Below are 15,551 nucleotides of genomic sequence, written 5' to 3' on the forward strand. Positions count from 1 at the left end.
TGTGAAATGTAAATTGAATGAACATTGATTCAGTGATAACACACTATTTTGGCGGTACAATGTTGATAATAATATAATTGTACCATAGAATATTCTGTGATACTGCCATAGTAAAATACAGAATTCTGTGGTTAGTCGTTACCATAGAATATAATGATCTAATTATCAATTTAGTGGTTGAACTATATTTTAGAATATAGATAGAGTAATAATTTAATAGATAATGTCTAAAATTAGTAAAATTACTATTTCGTACCTGTTTATATATCATATATTTCAATGATTTTTTGGTGGTGCAAAAATATACCTTTGCACCACCACATTTTAGATAAATGCTGCATTTGCACCACCCAGTTTACGCCACTGCTCGTACTAGAGATATTTTATTATTAAGGGGATCAGCAGACGTATTTTTCCATACGTTTTAGACAAATAAGCGGTGGTAAATTACACATACTTAGGAATGTCCGATTTAAATATTTTATACATGTATGTCGTATGAACTCTTAGACAAAATATCTAGGCTTTTTATGAAGTCTATTTTCAATTTTAACCTTAAAATAACGATTTTTTTTTTTCAAAAATTCCATGACATAATTGCATTACATTTGTATTTATTTTGGGCACATCTGATTTTAAATCAAAAAAGTGATTCCTAAAGAGAATAGTCTAGTTACTAGATTCTAGTAGCTTATAAGTTCAACCATTTTTCCGAAATTACAATCGAACTTCAGGAAGTATGTTACTTTACTACCGCTTTTAGTAATTTTTAGGGTTCTCTAGCTCGTACCATTGATTGATTTATAATAAATACTCGACACTCGTACCTACTATAATAAGTTGTTATTATTGTTTGTTATAGGCATTAACTATTAGCCATTAGGTAGATACGTAAATAGCGTAATGGTTATAGTTTTAATTTTAATTTTTTTTGAACTAAGCTTAGGTATAAATGAAATATAGACAATATAATTAATTATAGTTTTGTTTGAGGTTTAAAGATTTGAGTGATTTGACCACAGATTTATAATTTCGTTTCTGATTGATTTATATTTATTTATTTCAAATATACGGACAATAAGTCCAATTACAATATGGTAATATTAAGTACAATTACAAACTAATTTTAAATTTATAAACATACTTAATACTAAAAGGATTTTGATATTGAATCTTGATTTTACAATTTAAATAAAATATAGAACTCAAAGACTGCTATAAAAAAAATTGATCATAATATAAATTATCGAAATACAAGTGTATTACCCATATACCCGCGGCCATTAGAAGGTTGGCAGGGATGTTCATGAATCATGATATAGCTTTTACTAGATTTAATAAAATGATTTATGATGTCGGGTATTAAATTAATTAATTATAAATTGAATTAGGGCAAGGAGTTCAGACTTGAGAACAATCATTATAATCCAATATTAAGTTAAAACTTCAAGTTTCGTAAAAATGTTGATTACCTATCGGCTATCGGCAACTTTTAATGCAATAATGATTATCAGCCACCGGGTACCTATATACCTATATTTAACCGCTGGTTAGAAAATAGATGTTCTGAACTTCTGATGTTGTAATTTTTTTTCATATTTTTTTATCTGAATGAAACTATGAACAATGTTCACCGGACACCGGGACAAATCTTTAAAATACAAAAGTTTCCCGTACAAAACGGGACGTCTGGTCACCCTAAATGAGCGCTTATACAGTATACACGCTACAGTTATAGGTAGTACATTATATTTTAATACCTATGATTTAATTTATTGGTTTTATTATTAAGTTGCGATTCGTTATGGTTCGTGTTCTACGTTCTCCAACGCAGTGCTAGCGAATTGCGATAAAAAATATATTGTGAAGCAGCGCCTGGTCAACTGTTATCTCGAACAGTGGTGTAATTGACTTCAGTAGGAGTGTATTATCATTAGTAGCGATTTATCCCGCATCCGTCACATGGTAATTCGTTTGGACGTTTTAATATATTTTATTTTAAATTAAACATACAATTTACAGATTCCCTCCCGTATGATTTTAATCGAACACATTAAAAACAGTCTACATCATAATATATTTTAAAATGCCAACCTCTTGTTGTGTACGTGGTTGCAGGAGTAAGGGCAACGGTAAAATCAAGTATTTCAGGTAAGTGACAAATTAGATTTGTTTGCTTACGTTAGATATAATCATACATTCATATCTATACTCCATTATCAGTAGTAGTAGTTATTCAATTAAATGTTGTCTAGGACGTAGTGGCGTCCTTTCAGCCGGATTCAAATGGTCCAGCAAATATTGAATAATCGTGGGTAGTGTCTGTTGGAGCTGGTAGATGACAGTTGTAGAAATAATTAACTTAATGATTTTTACTTATTAGCTAAGATTGTTATGAGTTATGACGAACTAAGTTCTTCATGCCTATTATGCTATAATCATAGGAGCGATTGAGCAAATTGTGTGTGATTGGGAGGAGGGGGAGGGGCTGAAGCTTAGGTACATACGGTACTCTTAAAAAAGTTCATTTGAGTTGGAATATACAACAGTTAAGGGAGGGACATAACCACCGCTATTCACGACTATGGCTATAATTATTTTTACAAGTAGTAAATGGCAAAGACAGGTATGTGGATGTATTGTTTTTTTAAATTTGAACTAGTTGTAAAATACATTTTGCCGCTGCTGCAGATATTTGTACAAATCATTAATTTTTTGTGTTTTGAATTTTGATAGATTTCCTAGGGACGTAAACCGTAGATTGCAGTGGATACAAGCACTTGACCGAGAAAACTTTGTACCCACAAATAATACTTTGATTTGTGAAGCACATTTTACTACTAATGACTATCAAAAAAGACCTGATCTCATTAAGTTAACACATACTGCTGTTCCAAGTATTTTCAAAGGTCGGGTAAATGAAAAACAGAATGCTTCTCTAAAAAAAGTAATGGATTCAGGTTTAAAATCCTCTCGAATGCCAGCAAGAAAACGTCATAGTAATTTATCGGACCATACTTATGTGTTGAAACTTCCTGAAGAGATTATACCTGAGGTGACGGAGGATATAGGTTTCCAAAAATCAATTAGTCCATCAAAATGTGTAGTCCACACATTAGATGCCAGTGAATCACGTGTGTTAGATGTATCCCAATCAAATATACAAACATCAAGAAATATTGAAAGTAATTTATATCTATATTTATCATTATTTTTCATTACGTATATTTTTGTATTTCTTTTTAGATTCAGGCTTTAAAATTCCTGAAAGTTTCAAAAATACTTTTCAACCCCCAGAGAAAAATTGGGAACATATTGCAATAATACAACAAAAAACTATACATGATTTAAGAAAAAAAGTAAAAGTTCTTCATCAAAAAATTAGACGGTATTCCTCAACAATTGAAACATTAAAGGTCAGTGTTTTCAGTTTTGTACACCTTTAATGTATATTATACAATATGCAACCCAAATAGCATAACTCAGTAGTATGCAATAAAGTTATAATAATAATAATAATAAACAATTTAATTAATATAAATTAAAATACTTATAAGAAAAAAATTATTGAGAAATTGTACACAACGTATATTTGTATTACAATATGCATATAATAACAGTTATTATTTATTATAAATAAATACCTTTTTAAAATCATTAAAACATTTTTGTTGTTTCAGGAACAGTTGGATATAATGATTCGTTACTAATATCAAATACCTTCAATAAATAATAAATATCAATAAGAATGTTTGAAGGATTTCAATTGTAAAGTAATATTTATTAAATTTGTATTATAAAAAATTAAATCATACCTATACTATGTCACTTATAGAATATACACCAAACACTTCTGCTGATAAAAAATTGTGCTTTACCAAAAATGATAATCTTCTTAAATTTTAATATGAAAACCTAAAGATGGAATTGATTGAACGGTGGCATATAATAATAATGATTACTTATCAGGCAAGGTTAAAAGTAACTATTAAATTTATTAAAATATGTTTACATTTAATTACTTATATATTACCAACAGGCAGTAACTTGTGTTTGATTCGTCACTTCAATAAACCATGAATTCCATTTCTATACGGGACAATGTATAAATTCTATATGTTGATGATAGTGTTTCCTATATTGGATGAATGAAAGGTAATCAAGAAAATAATATTTTGAATTTTAATGAATGAAATATATTTGTTATTGAATACAGTGTGTTTAGAAAGCATAGATAATGGTTACATTTTTGTAATGCATATGGATAATTGAAAATTGATTAATGGTTCTCTGTACTCTATTTTATGCCATGATGAACTCTAAAATAAGAGGGTTGTAAAACTTCCTGGTCACACTGTTATACATTATAAAGTTTATTGATTGAGTATGTTAATTGTTAATGCTAACATATTTTATAGAATTATTAAAATAATGATTATTAATTTAAATGTTAATACCTATCAATCAGTTCCATACATATTAATTTATCTTATATCAAGTTAGTTTTGTTCATTCAACAATACCATTTATAATTTTTTTTTTCTTATTGAAATATAGACTGTATAAGAATTGTATATAACATGTATTACCCATGTAATGGAATAGTTTTTTTTTTTACCAAAAAATGATCTTATTATTAATTTAGTTATTATAATTATAAAACATGTTACCAATTACTATTAGAATAAAATAAATACCTATTTTATATTATTATAAAAGTGATTTTTTTTAAAATAAATATTTTGTAATTTCTTCTTCTCTAAAGAAATGTAAAATCAGTTTATGAAACCGTATTTTGAAGTAAAGTACACTTTAAACGTTGACAATCAATAGCCTGATTCGTGTGTAAAATATAATAACCGATAGGTGAGTATATATTGGAGTGATACCTATATTACAATTTTTTTTTTGAAGCTGTGTGGGAGTGTAATTTTAGATTTTTCTTATATAAAACATGAAACAACCATTATTATTTATTTGTCTAGCATCTTGTATCACACTTTTATATGTGAAAAAGTTTTTTGAAACTACAATTATTATTGTTAGGGTTAAAGAAAAGACAAGATACATCAGTCGCCCACACAATATCTGAACCTATTTTTTGAGCTAAATATACAGTGGATAGGGTACCTAACATGCGTAATTTCTGGTTGTAATGTTGTACATTACATATTTAAACGTTTAAGACTAAACAAACTATCAGAGAAAAAGATGAGTATGATTGATGAATGATGAGTGCTAATCGATGTCTGATAGTCGAAAACTCGTAGCTACTATAATGTATAGGCACTGAACTGTATACCTAGTTATTATTTAACTAGGTACTGGACTCTGAAGTCAATAGGTAAATGCGAATGTGTGATGTTGTAGGTTAATGTGCAATATGTGCATCGAGGTGAATTGATCATATTATATATTCATATTTTAATCACGTTCTTTGGTGATGAGAGATAACGATCTTAGTTCGTGATATTGATACTTGATAGGTACTCTTCGCATTCACTTCCTAGTTCCTACACATATTATTAGGTACCTATTTACTTATAATATAGCATACTAGGTATAGACAGAGTGTATAATTTATAATGTGGCCATAGACAGTAATGATCTATATGGTATAGGCTTATAGGCAGGAGCTTTCCACGGAATTTGCCCCACTTATATACGCTCGTCATATACAAATAATATTGTAATTTATATAGTGTGAATACTGAATATCGTCTTTTTTTATTTCATATCGAATAATTTATAAAGATTATGTATATCATAATTTATCTCGTAACCATAGTACAGTGACTGAATTACTATAGGTAGATAGGTTAGGTTATTTTAACATACCTAAAATACATTTAACATTATGGTGTGACGTTTGTAATTTAAATTAATGTTTGTTTTATTTCATCTTTAATTTATATTCAACAATATCATCGTCTTTTCACTGAGAATAAAATATCAAGTAGGTAGGTACCTTACTATATTGTGTAGCTACTAAATTTTAGATTCTGAGTGGAACGATAAATGTATTGATTTTACAATGATGTGTGTTTTTTTTTTATTTTTGTGTCTGTCAACACTTTTTAGGTCAGCAAAGATTTGTTTAAGTAAGAATTTCTTCAACAGTATCTTTTCTGATCAGAAAGTGAAACTAGTTGGTACTTTGCTGGGTCAAAAGTAGAAATTTCCCAGTAGTTTTCAAAAGCGTCGTGAAAAAGAAAAATTAAGGAAAAACGGGAATTTTTACGCAAAATCTGTTTTTGTATAATAAAAATGTATAATGTATAATCATATTTAACCTAACCTATGAAATTATATTTTGATAAAAGTGTTTTTAGATTTTTGTCAATCGAATTATTACGATAATTTCGTATTAGGTATTTGGTTCTAATTTTTGTTATCTGCTGATTTTTAATCGCCGATTATAAACGAACGAGCGTTGAATGCGCTGTAAAGTCTATTCATTTGGATTCTGATCAGAGTGACTAAATTATTTCAAATCTTAAGTAACTACTTATAATAATTTGTTCTTTATAATTTATTAACTTTTCATTGATAATTTTTTAAGTGATTAAAAAATTATTAATTAATAAATTTCCTTTTTTTGCATATTTTGTTGTTTTTATTGCATATTTTTAGCGCATATTTAGCGATATTTAAGGTAATATTATAGCGCATATTTATTCAATTTTTAGTGCTATAAAATCCCAACCCTGTTTATAAGGTAACTTGGCATAATTATAATTTATAATATTAGCACTCTATAATCCACTATGGTTTACCTAAATGTGTTTTATACCTAGTCTTATGCTATGTACTTCGATGTCTGCAGTCTGTATTAGTTTATTAGGTAGGTACCAAGGTATCTACATTTTAATTTATTGAATCTTTAACCGAAAGAGAGATAAACCTTTTATACTTCATACCTATAGGTGAATATCTACCTAATAAATGTATTATATTTTAAAGGTAAACGGTAATCTACGTTGCCATATTATTATTGACAAATATATTTTCAATTATCATAACACACCGTAAAATTTATTAAACAGTTATACCTTAGTGCGTTTAAAATGTAAGGCGTACTGTGAACACGACAATCTAAGCATTTTGGTTAGTTTTTAGATGTGAGAGGAACCACTCCTTGTTGTTATGTAACAACTCGGGCTATATATTAGTGAACGCTTTGTTGAGGCCGATAAGCTCGAGATTTTAAATGCCTCCGCTATGCCATATTAGGTCAGCTGCTTATATTTTGAATTGTCACCGACCTTCCGACACACCCACACAAGTAAAATACAAACAAATACATATTTTAAATTATTTAAATATCGTGTAATTATTTTTATTTTACTATAATATTTTTAGTCGTGCTAAATTTGACGAACGGTGTGATCCGCGTATTTCTACATCGTAGACTAAATCGTGAGTACTTTACTAAATTTACCTTTTCTGTATTGCTACGGATTATTATTATTATTTATTTTACACATTCTTAGGCCAGAAGGGGGCCGTATATTATTTTATATTTATATTTACAAACACCAGCAATACAGGTTAATATTATCATTATTGAACTTAATAGCGCCCGGTTCAAATTTAATTTTGTCTACAAAAATACGCACTACGAGAATGATGATGCTTTTTTGTAAAATCAACCAAATTTGATAATTTTTTTTAACCAATACTGACTTATATTGTATAGGACGCATTGAACTCCGTTTTTTAATATTTTAAACTCAAACTTCATAATAGGTATGTCTTCAAAATTATTACAATTTTGAGCTTTTTTTTACAAATTATGTTATACTTCTATTTGAAATAAAACGAAAAATCGGAGTTTAATAATGCAAAGCAGTCTCTTCTTTCAGATTCGTATCAACCACCCAGCCCCCCCCCCCTAAATAGGTATCTGTCAGTAGATTAGTGGACAAATATTATAATTAAAGTGGAAACAAAAATATAAAAAATAATTTGAAAAAACCAGCACCGGACACGGTCCTTTATTAACATGGAAATTAAATTATAATAAAAATATTAATTAAAAAATAGTGGTTCTAGGGGCTTATAATAATTATAAGGATTATAGTTGTAAGGAGACGACGACGTACGATGTACGAATCACAACATTTTCAGATATTTGTAATTTTGTCAATAGATTATAGAGCTACGAAGCCTACACGACGGTAGCTGCCTTAGAAATAATATTCTTAGAAAATCTGTGCTGCAATTACTGCGTACAAGAATTGGTTTTATAATATACCTAATTTATTTTTATAATTAACTGCCCGATTGAAAACCTACGCTGGTGGTACGTTGGTATACATGGGTAATATAATGTACATATAATCACATTATATGTTTACCTATGTCTAGAATACAGCAGTACCTCTGGAAAAACTATGTTGAGCTCTGCGTCGGTGTTGATGGCGTTTTGCGCGTGGCCAGCGCTGCTTCAGTGGACGCCCGTCGGTGCCGCGAACATCCTTGCGGTGCAGACGATCCCTGGCAAGAGCCACTGGAACGTGATGCGGGCCGTGCTGCAGGCGTTGACTGACCGTGGCCACACCGTGACCGTGTTCACGCCATTCGTGGACGGCGACCGGGACGGTTACACCGAGGTGGACGTGTCCGGTCAAACGGCACCTGGGCTCGACCTGGACGCAACGTTCCTGATTGAAAACTTTGGTACCACGCGAAAGTTGATGACGAACATGGTGAAAGTCACGCGGGCAGGTTGCGACATGATTTACGAACACCGTCAGATGGCTGACATCTTGAATGGGACTGCGGTGCGGAAATTCAATTTGGTCGTCACCGAACCACTAGTCTCCGAGTGCGTGGCTTACGCGGCCACCGTACTCCACGTGCCCATGGTGTACGTAGTCCCACCACCGATCATCACGTACTTGGAACGTCCGATGACCGGCCACGCCCCGAATCCGGCGGCCACGGGACATGTGCTGTTCGGCCGCGGCGTGCCCGAAACGTTCGCCGAGCGTTTCGCGAACCTGGTGCTGACGGTGTACTGTTCGACGCTGACGTGGTACGTCGAATGGCAGCTCCGACGTGCCGATCCACGACCGTACGACATCGTGAACCTGGTCAGGCCGTCGATGATTTTCACCAACACACATTTCATCACCGAACCAGTTCGGTCGCTAACGCCGGACGTCGTCCAAATCGGCGGCATACATCTGACTCCGTCCAAACCGATACCAAAGGTAATATTAAGTGGACGGCGTGATGTCCATGGATATATAAAAAAAAAAATGTATAGAAAAAGGGGTTATAATTGTTTTTAAATCAGGTATAGGAAGTTATAATTTATATTTTTTTTGAATCTACCTATACCACGTTTTATAAAAAAAATAGTAGCGTTTACAAAAATGTTTTGCCTGTGTAATATAGTCATATGGACATAATTCATAAGATATAAGAAAACATATTATTATTCAAAATTGTATTTACTAGTACGCGATTTACCTATATACACATGTATACACATTACACAGTGCGATAAGGTTGTCCAGTGTCCACCTATCGAGATATGCGCATATCCTACCCAATAGTACCTGCGTTATAATTCTTACGAAGTTTTTTTTTTCAAACAACAGGTTCATTTGTTGACAGGACATTTTGGAATTCATTGAAGATGCACCTAATGGTGTGATTTACTTCACGTTCGGATCGGTGGTTTCGATGTCGTCGTTACCGGAAAATGTTCATAGCGCATTTCGGAAGGCTCTCGCTCGGGTTCCACAAAAGGTGTTGTGGAAATACGAAGGTGAAATGACAGACAAACCGAATAATGTGATGACGCGGGAATGGTTTCCTCAACGCGATATACTTGGTTGGTTATGAATTATAACCAATAATAATTGTAAAATGTTTACCTACGTATTTTGTAACTCGACATTATTATGTGTAGTGCATCCCAATGTGAAACTGTTTATCAGTCACGGAGGCATATCCGGAGTGTACGAAGCTGTGGACGGTGGCGTGCCTGTACTAGGATTCCCCTTTTACTACGACCAACCGAGAAATATTGACAATCTTGTTAACGCCGGGATGGCTATCTCTATGGACCTGTTATCTGTTACCGAAGAGACGTTTTTAAACGCCGTTTTGGAGATTGTCAACAACGACAGGTGAGAAATTTAACGTCATTCAATAAAACGTTTAAATTTTACTTTCCCAGGTACCAGAAAAACGCTAAAATCGCTTCCGAACGGTTCAAAGACCGACCTATGTCACCAGTGGAGTCGGTAGTTTACTGGACAGAGTATGTTCTACGTCATAACGGAGCATTACATTTGAAATCCCACGCTCGGAATCTGACGTGGTATCAATATTTTTCGGTTGATGTATTAAGCACATTTTTATTCATCGCGTTTGTCTTTTTGTTCATAATTTATTATGGTTTAAAACTGATCTACAAATACATTTGTAATTATTGTCATAAAGAAAAACCGTAAAAGAAAAATGTGAATTGAATGCAATATCATGTAGGTACACGAATAATCAATATTGTTCTTAATGCGTATTATATTTTATGAATATACCATGTGTCAGCGAAAATACCTACATTCTATAACTTAATTACCTACAGTGTTCAGTACCCAATACATATTTTAGAACTCTGTTCTCGGGAGATTGATGGTCCAATAGGCCAGTTTCATGTCCCGAAAACAGAATTAAAAAATATGTTATAAAGGGTACTGAGTAATATGGATAATTTAATTATACAGTTTCGCGGCAACATGGTCTATATTATATAATATGCTTTTAACACTTTGGTATACCTAATTTGTTTCTAATGCGATTTATTGTAAGTACACAGCTGAAATACTCAATATTACAGGTATTTATGCAATGAATTAGCAATAAAGTGATTTAAGACGCACAATAAAATATTTATGCCTTTACATAACTTCATAAACTACATGTAAGCAAGCCCTGTATAGGGCTCCTGTCCCTGTCTGGTCCTGTTCTGCCTTTGAGTCTATACTCGATTTTGGGCCGTTATAAATGGAAGAGAAAAACACAGTCTTATTATTATCGCTTTTTGAACATTGAACATTACAATATTATTGGCCACATAGGCATACACATAACTTTACCTATATTAATAGTAATATAAGTAATATTAATAATGACATTTAAAGTTAAATACTAAAATATCAAAATAAACATTAATTGTTTAAATAATATAAAAGAAAATAGGTTAAAAGTTAAAGTTTGCGTAAATATTAACAAAACTTAATAGGTATATTTATTTTTACTAACTAAACAGTATAATTAAGAAAACAATATTTTTTAATTACTGCTTAAATGCATGTTAACATAGTATTATATATTATTGAACCATGCAGATGTAGTTATAGTATATTGTATTTGCAGTCTTTAACCTATTGATACATTTTACCTATACGGCTATATGTATATTATTAACTTTTATCTAATAATTATACAGTATACGCATTACATAATTATTATAGGTACTATATGTTTATGTATAATATATAAGTTATAAAGAAGTTGATACTTGATTATTATTATACATATAATGTATTAAAAGTAACCTGATAAAATTTAGTAAATTTAAATCATAACAATTCATAAGTTACTTATTATATACACGTCGGACACGTCGTGTAACCGTGTAGGTACTTATATAAATGTACAAAATATGTTAGTTCTATACTGTACGATTTATATTTCGTAGATATTAAAAGGTTAGTGGTTAATTATATTAAATTCTATCAAATTGAATTCAAAGTAAAGTTTTTACATGCTGTTTTTTCCATTGCCTTTCATAATTTAAATTTAAAAAAAAATATATTGAACGACAGCGTTTGAATTATCGTATTAAACATATTTTAAAGGTAAGTGTAAAGCAGAAGTGTAATAAACTAATAACTAATCAGTAATCACTAATGAGTAATAAGGATGTACATATTATTATTACATTTAAAATTATTTTTATTCTTAAACATATACACTAGGAACTTATTAAATAAAATTACAAAAACTACAGCCACGTGGAAACAGCATTAGCTATAGGTACATCGTACATGCACAGTCTTACAAAAAACCATACAAAAATGTGTAGGTACACGGATATGTTATCGGACGTTGGCACGTTGCTGGCTGCTGGACACTCGTCGGAATCGGAAATGGTTGTAACTCATTCATTTGAAATCAACCCTAGTGAAATTCTTAATGGTATCTTCACGGCTGGCATTATAACTTTGTTTGAACCTCACGAAAATCATCCAAAATGTCCAAAAAGTTCAAGTTCGCTTTCGCTCTGATGGATTTGGTTTTTGTAAGGTTGTACAGATAATTTCCTCTTGAAATATCGATAAGAAGTTTAGTCCACCCCCCCCCCCCAAAAAAAAAAATACCCCTTATTTATTTAGATATAAGTTCCCTATGGATTATTTGAAATTAATAGTTTTGTTAGGTGGACTGTAGGCTCAATAATTTTAATCCTAGCTGCGCCAATGCCAATAATAGGAAATTTCTTTCATTAAATACCTAATTATGAAATTTGTGAAACAACTTAGTTAGACACTAACCTACCTATAAGCTATAATAGTACATTAAATATGAGCAATGTTTTTATTCTGTGTAGGTATAACACATATAATATATGCCATATGGTATTATACTGCTATGATCTATAGATTCCAAGGCTGGACAAGTTAATAATTGTTTTAAAATTATTATAAATTTGATTTATAACCTAACTTAACCTAACGTAGATACAGGACGACAGGAACAGGGAAACGTTAGAAACAAAAATAAAATAATAATATACTAATAAACTTACAATTTTCAATAGTAAGTAACAGGCAACAGCTGCTCGTATGGGGGTGCAAAATGCATTTTTAGTTAAGTTGTATGAACGATTCTAGGCCACTACAGGATTTTCGAGTGCTCTAATTACCATGACTTCGCGTTTCGTGGCCTTATTCGTTGCGTTTTCCGTGCTACCCCAGCAGCAACAGTGGACTTCTGTCGGAGCCGCGAACATTCTGGCGGTGCACACAATCTACAGCAAGAGCCATTGGAACGTGATGCGAGGCGTGCTGAGGGCGTTGACTGACCGCGGCCACACCGTTATCGCGTTCACGCCGTTCGTGGACGGTGACAGAGACGGTTACACGGAGGTGGACGTTTCCGGTGAGCTGGAGATGAGGATCGGGCTGAACGCGTCGCTTGTTACGAAATGCCAGTCCACTCGAATGATGATGGCTCACATCGCGAACTCGTCGCGCATAAATTGCGGCATCATATTCGACCACCCGCGAATGCGAGAAATCTTAGACGGCCACCAGTCACGGTTGTTCGACGTGGTGGTCGCAGAGGTTCTTGAAACGGATTGCGCGTCGTACGCGGCCACCGTTCTCCGTTTACCCGCCATATACGTTGTCCCACCACCCATCGTCACGTATTCGGAGCGATCGTTCTTCGGCCATTTCCCCAATCCCGCAGTTGTCTCCAACTTGCTGTCCCGGCGCGCTGTTCCCAAGACGTTCGCTGACCGTTTTGCCAACGCGCTGCAAACGGTTTACGGTTCGTGGCTGTTGTGGAGCGAAGAACGGGGGCTTCGGCAATCCGACCCGCGACTGTTCGACGCCGTAGACCTGGTGAGACCGTCGTTGACTTTTACCAATACGCACTTCATTACCGAACCTTCAAGACCACTGACACCGGACATCGTGCAAATAGGCGGAATACATCTGACTCCGCCAGCTCCGATACCAAAGGTAATCAATATATTAATATACCATAACTATAATAATATCATAGTTTATTGACGTAAATACAGTACTACCTATTAAAGTAGAGTCCACGTCAAACAAACTGGTCGATGGTCTATTATATTATAGAGTAAGCTTTAATTGTATTGTATTTCATTTCATGTTAAGTAATAGTAATAGTTTAGTATTTATAACACGCTGCTACGATTAAATGTAATATATTTTTGCCTCAACGATAACAATTTGAAAATACGTCAAATTTTGGAATTAAACCTTGAAACCTTACGAAAATTTACACCAGTTATCGTAGGGAAAATTTTTCCGGCACTTTGTATGCAACTGACCCTGCGTTATGATATTTAATTGAGTTTTAAGTGATAATTTTTCATATTAACAGGACATTTTGGAATTTATTGAGAACGCGTCCCACGGAGTGATTTACTTCACGTTCGGTTCGGTGGTTTCGATGAAGTCGATACCGGAAAATGTTCAGAGGACTTTACGAGAGACGCTTGCTCGACTTCCACAAAAGGTGCTATGGAAGTACGAAGGTGAAATGGCAGACAAACCTAAGAACGTGATGACAAGGAAATGGTTTCCGCAACGCGATATACTTGGTACGTATCAAGATATTTAAACCCTGGCATATACGCTACAGTTTTATATTGAACTGTATGTCTATACCTCGTACAATTGATTAATATTATATACAACTTAATTATGTAGCGCATCCTAATGTGAAACTGTTTATAAGTCATGGAGGTATATCTGGAGTGTACGAAGCTGTTGACTTGGGGGTGCCCATACTCGGATTTCCGTTTTTCTACGATCAACCGAGAAATATTGACAATTTGGTTAACGCCGGAATGGCGATATCTATGGATCTGTTATCTGTTACCGAAGAGACGTTTTTAAACGCTGTTTTGGAGATTGTCAACAACGATAGGTGAGACATTTTACGACATTCAATAAAACGTTTAAATATTATTCACCATACTCACAGGTACCAGAAAAACGCTAAAATCGCTTCCGAACGGTTCAAAGATCGACCCATGTCACCCGCAGAATCTGTGGTTTACTGGACGGAGTACGTTATACGTCATAAAGGAGCTCCGCATTTAAAATCTCAGGCTCTGAATCTTACGTGGTATCAATATTTTTTGGCTGATGTAATTTGCACATTATTATTTATTGGGCTTATCGTTTTGATCGTAATTTATTATTGCCTAAAAATTATGTATAAACTCATTTTAAAATATTGCCATAGTGTGAAAGCAAAACGTGAATGAAGTATAATTAATTTTTTTAATTAAAAATGTTGTTCAAGCAGTCAATTGCTATTTAATATTTATGATCAGTACAAATGTCAAATGACTTGGGCTAATATAAAATAAAATATAATAAGTAATTAGCTAAACTCGTATAGACAGGAGACTTGATTGAAAGATCTTCATGACTTGTAGGCTTTTGGAAGACTATTGAGGGGTTAGTGGAGAGGAGGGATGTAACTTTTTTGCATTTTGTACTTTCTAAAAGAATAAAAATTGCATAGTCGTTATTTTTAGAAAAAATTAAAATTTTTAATTTATAAAAAGTATTTATTTGCAGTCATGATTTCTACGAAATCAAAATTACGAAATATAATTATAATAATTTATAATCAATTGTATAATATAGACATCTGTGATTATTATACAGTAAAACCCGTTTTAACTGACAACTCTTTCGAACGAACAACATGATTTTTTTTTTGTTATTAAATCGAATTCGGCGTAGTATAAAATA

The 15,551-nt window shown here is 32.7% G+C and overlaps 2 protein-coding genes across 6 annotated transcripts; both read left to right on the forward strand.

Moving 5' to 3' along the window:
- The first annotated feature begins 1,543 nt into the window (after positions 1–1,543).
- LOC132951491 (THAP domain-containing protein 2-like) lies at positions 1,544–3,969 on the forward strand. Of its 5 annotated transcripts, none has more exons than XM_061023323.1 (5): positions 1,544–2,151; positions 2,737–3,185; positions 3,247–3,416; positions 3,687–3,773; positions 3,836–3,969. In XM_061023323.1, the coding sequence occupies exons 1-4, from the start codon at positions 2,087–2,089 to the stop codon at positions 3,708–3,710; spliced, it is 708 nt and encodes a 235-aa protein (XP_060879306.1). In that variant the 5' UTR covers positions 1,544–2,086; the 3' UTR covers positions 3,711–3,773; positions 3,836–3,969. The 5 variants fall into 5 exon arrangements, with proteins under 5 accessions (XP_060879306.1, XP_060879305.1, XP_060879304.1 ...); XM_061023322.1 differs by having other exon boundaries at positions 3,687–3,768; XM_061023320.1 differs by having other exon boundaries at positions 1,550–2,151; positions 3,681–3,773.
- A 78-nt stretch (positions 3,970–4,047) lies between these two features.
- On the forward strand, positions 4,048–15,100 carry LOC132950674 (uncharacterized). Its single transcript, XM_061022202.1, has 11 exons — positions 4,048–4,155; positions 8,371–9,218; positions 9,628–9,847; positions 9,926–10,145; positions 10,196–10,468; positions 12,035–12,179; positions 12,253–12,330; positions 12,918–13,772; positions 14,164–14,383; positions 14,493–14,712; positions 14,770–15,100. Exons 1-11 carry the CDS (start codon positions 4,149–4,151, stop codon positions 15,053–15,055), a joined length of 3,372 nt encoding a protein of 1,123 aa, XP_060878185.1. The 5' UTR covers positions 4,048–4,148; the 3' UTR covers positions 15,056–15,100.
- The last annotated feature ends 451 nt before the right edge of the window (positions 15,101–15,551 follow it).

The sequence above is a fragment of the Metopolophium dirhodum genome, chromosome 8, assembly GCF_019925205.1.
Source record: "Metopolophium dirhodum isolate CAU chromosome 8, ASM1992520v1, whole genome shotgun sequence".
Classification (NCBI taxonomy): Eukaryota; Metazoa; Arthropoda; class Insecta; order Hemiptera; family Aphididae; genus Metopolophium; species Metopolophium dirhodum.